This window comes from Sprattus sprattus (assembly GCF_963457725.1).
Source record: "Sprattus sprattus genome assembly, chromosome: 2".
NCBI classification, from domain to species: Eukaryota; Metazoa; Chordata; class Actinopteri; order Clupeiformes; family Clupeidae; genus Sprattus; species Sprattus sprattus.
The window spans coordinates 48,791,271-48,801,270 of record NC_137921.1 but is presented as its reverse complement, the minus strand read 5'-3'; the positions used below and the strand labels follow the sequence as shown (position 1 = coordinate 48,801,270).

The following is a 10,000-nucleotide window of genomic DNA, read 5'->3' as shown; positions in this document are numbered from 1 at the left end:
CACACATACACATTAATACAAACACACATACAGACACACATGCATATACAATACGTCAATATAGGATATACTGAAAGATGATGCCTAAACATCCCAAACATGTAGAATCCAGTAGAAATGCACACGCAGTCTAGCAAACACCAGTGCAATGCAGTAGCACAGACAACCACATAGATGCCAAAATTCAAGTAACATTTCTCAATCAAAATAAAGCAATACACACATAAACACAAACTACTTACATATATAATGAAGGCCATGCCTTCTATACCTCTAAACACACACATCAACACACACACACACACACACAAACATATACACACAAACGCACACACACACCTGTAGGCCCTGGGAGACGCTGTTGACTGGGCTGCCGTCCTTGAGCCAGGTGAGGCCAGGTGTTGGCACACCTGAGGCCTCACACTCAAGACGCACTGCCTCATTCACCACCACTGACACCAGCCCACCATCACTGGAGATGGACGGAGGCACTGAGAGAAAGAAGGAGAGATGGAGAGAAAAAAGGGAGAGTGCAAACAGACCAGGAGAAAACAATAAAAGGTGAGAAACAGCAAGAGAAGGTGGGATAGACACACACACATACACACACACACAAGCACACATGAGCTTGCCACTGCCTACTCCATGCTGACCACCTGCAGTGATATACTCTCTCTCACACAGAGACACAACTCTAACTCACCATACACCTGGAGTGTGTGTGTGAGCTCCGTGCTGCCTGCTACACTGATGGCCACGCAGCGGTAAGCCCCGGTGTCTGGCACCTGAGCGCGGCTGAGCTCCAGCACCTGACCCCGGTTCAGCAGGGTCACGCCGGCCGCTGAGGTCAGAGGTCGCCCGTCCTTATACCAGGTTACAGCTACAGAGAGAAAAAAATGGATAGGGTCACCTCTTCTACAGCACATTCTGTTAGGAACTTAAATCTGTTTGTTTAAAAATGTAAAGATCGCCCTGTTAATCTGTTCCACTAGGAATCTCTGTATCCATGAGCAAAGAGCACTGATTCCAGTGAAACTGGAAACATGTGCCCAGTCTGCTAGCTGATGTATTCATTTGGATTACAGCCTCTTTCCACTTTGACATGCTAAACAGGTGTAATCAAGGGGAGAGCACACAACCTTGGTAGAACGTTATTAAAATGTCCTTTTCAGTAAATCAACCTTTAGCTTGACTAATACCGCTATTACTTAGCTCCATCTACATGTGTCTTTACTTTCTGTCTTTCCATGTTTCTCATTCTCTCTTTGTGTGCGGTTTGGCTTGATCTCCAATCTCCTAGTCCTGTGTGCAGTGTGATTTAGGGCCAGGTGATTGATCTCCGCTCTCCTCTTGGCCAAACTGTCTGTCTGCCTGTCTGTGAGCGACCCTGAGAGGCAGAGACGCATTCCTGCACAAATGGAGCCTGCAAACAGCCGCCATCGGGGAATAGAGAGAACGTCTAAGGCATCCAGAACGCTGTCTAAAGCGCAGACTCTACTGAACCAGTTTAAAGTGAACGGACACTGGACAGGTCCATCTGTGAGCACAGGCACATAGTCTAAAGTGACAATATCAGGGTGAAGGGTGAAGTGTCTTTGGAGGCTCAAACTGTTTATGATGACATTTGCTGTCCTGTCACACACCTCTGCACAAAGCGCTCGTCAAGCTGTGATGTAACCCATAATGTGACACTGAGAGGTGACCTGAGAGGGACTTACCTGGCAGTGGACTTCCTGTCACCTTGCACTTCAGCTGAATTGGGTAGCCGGCCACGATGGTGTGATTGACAGAGTCTTCGTCGAATACGATGCTGGGAGGCTCTGTGGTGCAACAATCAGAGTCAGGGACAAACTGTATACGGGCAGTGACAGCATGGCAAATCAGAGCCACAAGGTGCCAACTAAACAGGTATGTGGTTTATCACTGAGACAGACATGCTCTTCGCTTGTAATCTGACTGGCTCTGTCAAATCCATACCGTGGACACTAAGTCGGATGTGTTGCTGGGCCTCGCCAGCAGCATTGGTGGCCACACACGTGTATTTCCCAGCATCCTCTAGTCTGGCCTGGGTGATGTGTAGAGTCTTGCCACCTGATTCCAGCTGGGGACAGATAAATGAAAAGAGGGTGATGCAAGAAAAAAGGAAAAGAGGATGATGCAAGTGACAAAGAGACAGAAATATGGTGAAGGAAGACAGATGTCAGAGACAAAATTAGGTATATGGGCAAGAGAGACAGTTAGTCAATACGTTTAGAGAGAAGCAAGTTTGACATGGGCGATACCTTCAAATATTCTTGTGTGGTGTCCACAGGGCGGCCATCTTTGAGCCAGGTGATGCTGGGAGCAGGGATGCCACTTGCCACACACTGGAGGCTTATGGGACGCTGGAGGACCACTGAGCGCTCTAAAGGGCCCGTGGAGCGGATGGATGGAGGAACTGGTGGAGAAAGAGAGAGACATCAAGAGGGGAAGAAATGATTTATTAGTTCTTGGTTATTGGTCATCTAAGCACATAGGCAGGCATCTGAACACACAGGTAAGCATGCCTTTACCTCAAATTCAGGACACTTCCATTTGAGAGCAAGGAGATAATAAGGCAAAAACTTGCTTAGAATTGGAAACGTGCCAATAACAACAAGACTCAAGGAGTTGTAGATGTGATTGTGTAGGAGTGAAAAAGTGATATCACTGGGCGTGTCTGTGGGTGTGTCTGTGGGTGTGCCTGTGGGTGTTACCATGCACAGCCACGTTGAACTCTCTCTCCTGCTCTCCCGCCTCGTTGGTTGCAACACACTGGAAGCGCGCCGTGTCCGACACCTGAGCACGAGAGATAACCAGCCGCCGACCACCACTACCAATGCGCACCCTCTCCCCCTGCCTCACCGGCTGACCGTCCTTCAGCCAACTAGAGAGAGAGAGAAAGACAGAGAGAGAGAGAGAGAGAGAGAGAGAGAGAGAGAGAAAAAGAGAGAGAAAGAGAGAGAGAGAGGGAGAAGTAGAGAGAGAGCGAGAGAGAGAAAGAGAGAGAGTGGGAGAGAGAGAGAGAGAAAGAGAGAGAGGGAGAAGTAGAGAGAGGGAGAAGTAGAAAGAGAGAGAGAAAGACAGAGAGAGGGAGAAGTAGAGAGAGAGCAAGAGAGAAAGAGAGAGATGTAGATGATCAAGCATAATCAAGTTATTGTGTGTGCTTCTGAATTGTGTGTCTGTGTGTGTCTGTGTGTGTCTGTTTGTGTTTCTTACGTGATAACAGGTGTAGGTGTGCCAGTAACGTCACATTCCAGTTCCAGAAGGTTGTTGATGACAACAGTCATATCAGTCTTCTCCTCCACTCCCTCTATATCTGGGGGCACTGAGACACAGGACAATGATGTCTTACAACATTTATAAACAGCTTATAACATGTAAGTAATCATATACTACCCCTGTAAAATTACACATTAATAACACAAAGAAATTCGGATCGGCTGAGAATGCTTTTGCTTGCCTGAGTATTTTGATGGATGCGTTTTGGAATGAGATTAAAGAAAAGTACATACGTGCATAGAGCCCATCTATCAAGCAACACTCAGACAAACATTTATGGGCAAAACACCACGGATGCATCTGATCTTACAGCTGGTCTCTCATATATCTCAACATATGCATGCCGTTCTCATTCTATCCCTCCTTCACAAAACCTCTTTCTTCCTTTTTTCTTCACATTGGCTGCGTTTATTTCACTCTCCTGAATGACAATCATTACCTCATTGGCAGCGCATTGTATTTCTGCTCCTTCCATTGTGTGCTGTTAATGCTAAACACTTCTGGATCGACTCACTAGGGTCTGTCAGCCAGATGCTGGGGTGAGAGCCGGGGGGAGACTGGAGAAGATGGGGGTCGGGGTGGGGTTGTCTGTCCCATTTAAAGGGTTGCACTCATATTTTCAACACATGTTCACAGATGATTTTTCATTAGCACATGGCGACCTGGTCTGCCACCAAGTCCAGCGTGTTGTCCTGCAACAAGACTTAAACTCTTTGGAGAATCTTGTCAGAAATAATCAAAAACACTTTTACCTCGTCCTCCCTTTTTCTCTCCCTTTTTCACAGACTCTGCACTATGATTCAGGAACAAAGGCTGACCAGGCGTTTATCACCTTGCAATCCACAGATTATCACCTGCTAGCTCAGGGTTTATCACCTCCAGATGTACAGATTATCACCCCACAGCCACAACATCTCCGACTCTATAAATGGTCTGGCATTGTTCTCGGTTCTGATCCATAAAGTCTGGAGATGAGTTATCTCTAATCACACACCCCAAGGTCAGCTCTGCACCGCTGTTGAAAGGAAAGGATGTTATAATCTATTATTTTTATGAGATGTTTCTTGGCAAGGGTGATACTGGCTGTTGGCTTTCTTTTTAGACTGGTGTATCCAGAGAAATCCCTGATAAATCATTGGGAATGTTATAAACGGTGTGCATGTGTTTAATGTGTCTGGCATTCCTGAGTAGCTGTGTATGTTTACAATCTGTGTGCACATTTCTGTGTCTTTCTTGATAGTGCACATATGGGTGTCTAGGTTCGTGACTGTGTGTGTACAAGTGTGTACTTGTGTACCTAGAACGCTGACATCATATTTCATCTCCGTTTCCCCGGCAACGCTGTTTGCCACACACACGTATCGCCCGGCGTCGGACGGGCTGGCGTTGAGGACCTGGATTCGCCGACCCTGGTCCAGGACCTGGAGCTTCTCTCCGGAATGTACCGGAACGCCATCTTTAAGCCAGCTCAAGGCGGGAGCAGGGTGGCCATCCGCTTCACACTCCAGAGTCAGACCCTCAGTCAATACCACCTTACGCTCCGCTGGTATGTCCCCTCCACCCAGGATGGAGGGAGGAACTATGTGTGTGAGGGAGACAGAAAAAGAAAGAAATGGAGGGGGGGGGATCATTATAATGACATTGATAACTCATTTACTTCACTTGTGTAACTTGCTGTGTTTAAACTCATCATTCTATTTATCATCGAATATTTGCTGCACAATGCGAAATACCCTGCACCTTTCCCTGGATCTCAATGACATCAAACTTTGCTGCATAAAAACATCAGCCAGACAGGTTCGGATAGGGGAGACATGGAAGTTGCCGGCTCACCATAGACATCCAGGTGGTAGTGTTTATCGGCTGTGCCTGCTACGCTGGTCACCCTGCAGGTGTAGCGTCCGGCGTCAGCTTCCTGCACGCGCGGGATCTTGAGGAGGCGTCCGCGGTCTACGTACTGCGTCTGCCTGCTGGACAGCAGCGGCTCGCCGCCCTTTAGCCAAGTGATGGCGGGCAGGGGCACACCCCGGGCCTCACACTCCAGAGTCACCATGGTGTCCAGCAGCGCAGTCACGTCCGACGTCACGTTACCACCCTTGATGCTAGGGGGCACTGGAGGAGCAGAGGAGGTCAAATGAGATTTTGGTTAATATGGGTTAATACACACACACACACACACACACACACACACACACACACACACACACACACACAATCACACACACACACAGGCACACACACACACAACTGATGCTACTCTCATCAACATACTACTCATCTTTCACTATATCATATCGTATGAGAATCTCTAATCTAAAATCTCTGTAATTTTACACTATTCAAAATGTACCTTTCAATCCATTTTCTTGCATGACCATGTGTATATACACATAGTAGCGGCCACTGTTCTTAATGTATATGACCCCATCCACACACATATACACACACACACACACACACACCATATATGCTGAGGTTGAAGTCCTTGGACTGTTTTCCGGCTGCATTGGTGACGCTGCAATGGTAGTGGGCTTGGTCTCCCAAACGAGCACTCTTAATCTTTAGAACCTGACCTCTGTCTAGTACCTCTACATTCGGGTCACCCACAAATACCAGTCTGTGCGTGAGACAGAGAAAGATAGAGAGAAAGAAAAAGAGAGAAAGGGAAAGGGGAGAAAAATAGAAAAAGATGGGGGTGGGGAACAAACATATACTCATTAGCTAGAAAAGCAGAGGAAGGCACTTACTAAGTTGAAGAGCACTCAAACATTTTACTCACTTCCTGTCTTTGTACCACTGAATTGTGGGAAACGGCTCCCCTCTGACCCTGCACTCCAGGTTGACCTCCTTGTTGAGGATGGCGGATACGTCTCGGGGTGCACCTGTCCCGATGACACTGGGGGGGACTGATGACAGAGGTTAGAGTTTTGATCCAATCCCAATCCCACACACAGAACCTTCATACAACAGCTATAAATACACTACCTCTTTTCAAATCCATGGCCTTGGTTCTACATTGTAGCAATGGTTGTAATTAGCCTGGATACCAGCCCGAACCCCGCCCACAACATTTTTGGTCAGGGAGGTTCGGTCTGGCTTTGAGCAGTTGGGGAGAGAGTATCAGAAGTCAGGATTCTGTCGTACCAATCAAATTGTCAGGGCGGGCTTTGTACGATGATGGACAGATGACCAACCAACGCTTGAGTTGATTAGATAGATAGCTTGTAAATCGTTCCAAGATGGCGTCGTCTCGGGAGCTTAGTGGGATATATTTTATGTGATTTAAGCTATCTACACAACTTTTTTTATGTCTACATTGACTCGGTTAGTTGTGTATGTGCAACACGAATGTTGCCGAGGATTGTAGGTCTTAACTGAAGCGCTCTAGACCATTATTGATAGGTTATTGCTAACGCTTAGACAAAAAATCCATTGAAACACAAGGTAGCTAGCTAGCCTTGCTGCTAATAAGTACGTGAGCAGGCATATCTCACAGATATTGACAGCGCATTCATTTTGAAAGAGGAACAGAGAAACGCGATTAAGGCATTTGTTGATCGAAAATATGTTTTTGCCGTCCTTCCTACGGGATCCAGTAAAAGTTTTGATGTATCAGATGGTCATACTATGTTGCTCTGATTGGTTGTAGGTATCCAATTGAGCGAAGAGGCATTTTTTTTCCTGGTTCGTTGAAACACGCCCCATAATCACAGCCCAATGGGTCAGTATCAGAGTCATATTCTGACTAGAATTATGAGTATGACATCGTCAGGCTAGGTTGTAATACTAATATGCTACAATTTACTATTTACATCTTACTTACTAATCAATTCTCAAAACAGATGAGATAGATAGATCTATAGATAGATAGATATTGGCAAAAAAAGAAAGACCTGTTAGGTATGGTGTGTCTATTTGCGTGTGTGTGTGTAAACCTGTCAAGTATTGTGTGTGTGTGTGTGTGTGTGTGTGTGTGTGTGTGTGTGTGTGTGTGTGTGTGTGTGTGTGTGTGTGTGTGTGTGTGGACTCACTGAGCACATCCAGGTGGAAGTCCTTCTCTGTGTTGCCAGCGATGTTGATTGCCCGACATGCGTAGTGTCCAGCATCAGCAACCGCTGCCTTCTGCAGACGCAACACCTTCCCCTGCTGCACGATCTGCACGTTTCCACTGGGCACCACCTTCACACACACACACACACACACACACATACACACACACACACCCACAGATACATATACATCACATACACATACACATACATCACAAACACACACACACACACACAGATACACGAATAAACACACAGATCTCACACATCACACACCAACATGTACATATTTGACCATACACATATCACATTTCTATACACAGTATATCAAAGATGCACACACACACACACGCACACCTGCATGTACACACACATCACACACATACCAAAGGATAGTACTGCGGTGATATAAGAAAGAAACAGAACAGACGCAGACACAAGGCCAACTCGCAAAAGCTTTTATTGCCATTCTCTATGTCCAGTAAAACCGGCATACCACTCATCTAGACTATGATGGCCTTGTCTTCAATACTTTGAGCTTTCCATTCAGAAAGAACTTTAAAGCTAACAGCACCAACTGCCAACTGTTAAAAAATGTGCACGAGGGCTCCAGGAAGTACACACATTATTTCAGATGTAACGCTATCATCATCTTCAAACTCACCTGCATTCATCCTCAAGTTCATCTGAGTACACACACTCTCTCTCTCCCCATTGTCTTTCTTTTTCTCTCTCTCTTTCTCTTTCTCTCTCACACACAAACACACTCATACTCACATACACACACTCTCTCTTTCTCAATCACACATACACACACACACACACAAACATACAATCGTGCACTCTTTCTCTCTCTCTATCTCTCTCTCTCTTTCTTCCCATATCTTTCCACCACCATTATCAGACATAGCTGCCAGCCATGTCATATACCCATTTTAATATCACAGGGAAGAGACATGTCATTATAATAGTATAATTCTCTTCTATAGCTGACAGCACTGCCATTAACCAACTTATGTAGCGCCATGATTATAGATGTCTTAGCAGCACAGTAAATAACACACACAGACAAATTCAAAATGAATCACAGCTTTACGAGATATGTTCAAGAAAAACAGCTCCTGTTTGTATGAGAGTGTGTGTGTGTGTGTGGGATACGTGTGTTTGTGTGTGTGTGTGAGTGTTTGTGTGTGTGTGTGTGTGTGTGTATTTGTGCTCATTTGTCTGCTACTTACCAGCACATCGTTTTTATACCATGTGATGACTGGGGTGGGGCTTCCTGTGACATCGCAAAGCAGGCTGGTGGGCTGGTTCATCACCACTGAGACGTTGCTTGGCAACCCATTGTCTCGAACATCAGGTGGCACTGCAGGTTTAGAGTAAAGTTTAAAACTGACAGATCAAATGGAAAGAAATCTGGATGGATGGATGGACTGGGGAGAACCAGACCAACTGACACTGTGTCATGTTTAATGATTCATGATATGAGACGAAGGATGGCAAAAAAAGAAGGCACTGATTGACATGTTGGCCTGAAACAGTGTCATGTACTATTGGCTTTTTTACTGTAAGTACTAAATTGAGCAAATCAATGTCATATCTCATATTTTTGGACAGATTTTTTGTGGAAAAAATTTGTAAGGTGACGCGCACAAATCATCTGAGATCACGGGAGACCATTTAATTGGGATTTATGATGTCACCCATAACTTTGACACAGTCACTCCAGAGGTTGGTCAGGAGTTTCTCCCTTCTTCTCTTTGTCTGCTGGGGTGGAACTCACCGTTCACCTTCAGCTGGTACTTCTTTGCGGTGGAGCCGGCATCGTTGACGGCCATGCACACGTACTCGCCATCGTCCAGCGGGGACAGAGACACCAGGATCAGCAGCGTGCCGTCCTCCAGGATAGACACGCCGGGCTCCCCCCCTGTCAGCTCCTCGCCATTACGCAGCCACTTAATCACCGGCTTAGGAGTGCCTGAGGGAGAGGGAGAGACAGAGAGAGAAAGAGAGAGAGGCAGGGAGGGAGAGAGAGAGAGAGAGAGAGAGAGAGAGAGAGGGAGAGATGTGTGTTGTGTGAGGACAGACAAAATGTGAAAAATGAATGTGAATGAAAAAATGTAAAAAGCAGTGAAAAAGGAATGAAGTAAATGGAGAACAAAATGTAATTTTAATTGAATACAGACACAAAATGTTTACAACTTTTTCAGGACAATAAAGAAGCTGTTCTCCACGTAGTCGTACACATATTACATGAAATAATTAGGAGTCTGACCTTTGGCTGGGCAGGGGAATGCGATGCGCTGGTTGGCCACGCGCTCCTGAAGAGGGCTGTTGAAGGGAGGTTCTGACACCTCCACCACTGGAGGCACTGATGAGAAAGGCAGAGAAGAAACACTTATCAGGTCTCACACCACACTGCACTAACTAGAAATAGCCATAGGCCCCATCTTATGTACCCCAATGGGATGGTCTAGAGAGGCTTACCTTGAACCAGGATCTGAATGTTGGCCTCGTCTTGTCCAGCGATGTTGCTGGCCCTGCAGGTGTAGACCCCTTCGTCAACGAGACCCACCTTCCTCAGCGTTAGTGAACCGTCGACAGAGAGGCGGTAGTTGCCCCTGCTCACCTCCAGGGCTGCGCCGTCCTTC

At 46.2% G+C, this 10,000-nt stretch overlaps 1 protein-coding gene across 1 annotated transcript in view; it reads right to left on the bottom strand.

Moving 5' to 3' along the window:
- The window catches only part of hmcn1 (hemicentin 1), a gene marked incomplete at its 5' end in the record, with an annotated part of 108,321 nt that overhangs the window by 43,672 nt on the left and 54,649 nt on the right, over positions 1 to 10,000 (bottom strand). Inside the window, 16 exons of the mRNA XM_080860265.1 lie at positions 340 to 491; positions 704 to 880; positions 1,719 to 1,820; positions 1,978 to 2,101; positions 2,283 to 2,437; positions 2,736 to 2,905; positions 3,238 to 3,346; positions 4,598 to 4,879; positions 5,134 to 5,412; positions 5,763 to 5,917; positions 6,080 to 6,206; positions 7,332 to 7,479; positions 8,585 to 8,715; positions 9,133 to 9,327; positions 9,625 to 9,720; positions 9,837 to 10,000. The exon at positions 9,837 to 10,000 is cut by the window's right edge and continues 109 nt beyond it. Of these exons, the coding sequence (XP_080716391.1) occupies positions 340 to 491; positions 704 to 880; positions 1,719 to 1,820; positions 1,978 to 2,101; positions 2,283 to 2,437; positions 2,736 to 2,905; positions 3,238 to 3,346; positions 4,598 to 4,879; positions 5,134 to 5,412; positions 5,763 to 5,917; positions 6,080 to 6,206; positions 7,332 to 7,479; positions 8,585 to 8,715; positions 9,133 to 9,327; positions 9,625 to 9,720; positions 9,837 to 10,000 (2,566 nt within the window). The remainder of the gene's footprint in view (positions 1 to 339; positions 492 to 703; positions 881 to 1,718; positions 1,821 to 1,977; positions 2,102 to 2,282; positions 2,438 to 2,735; positions 2,906 to 3,237; positions 3,347 to 4,597; positions 4,880 to 5,133; positions 5,413 to 5,762; positions 5,918 to 6,079; positions 6,207 to 7,331; positions 7,480 to 8,584; positions 8,716 to 9,132; positions 9,328 to 9,624; positions 9,721 to 9,836) is intronic.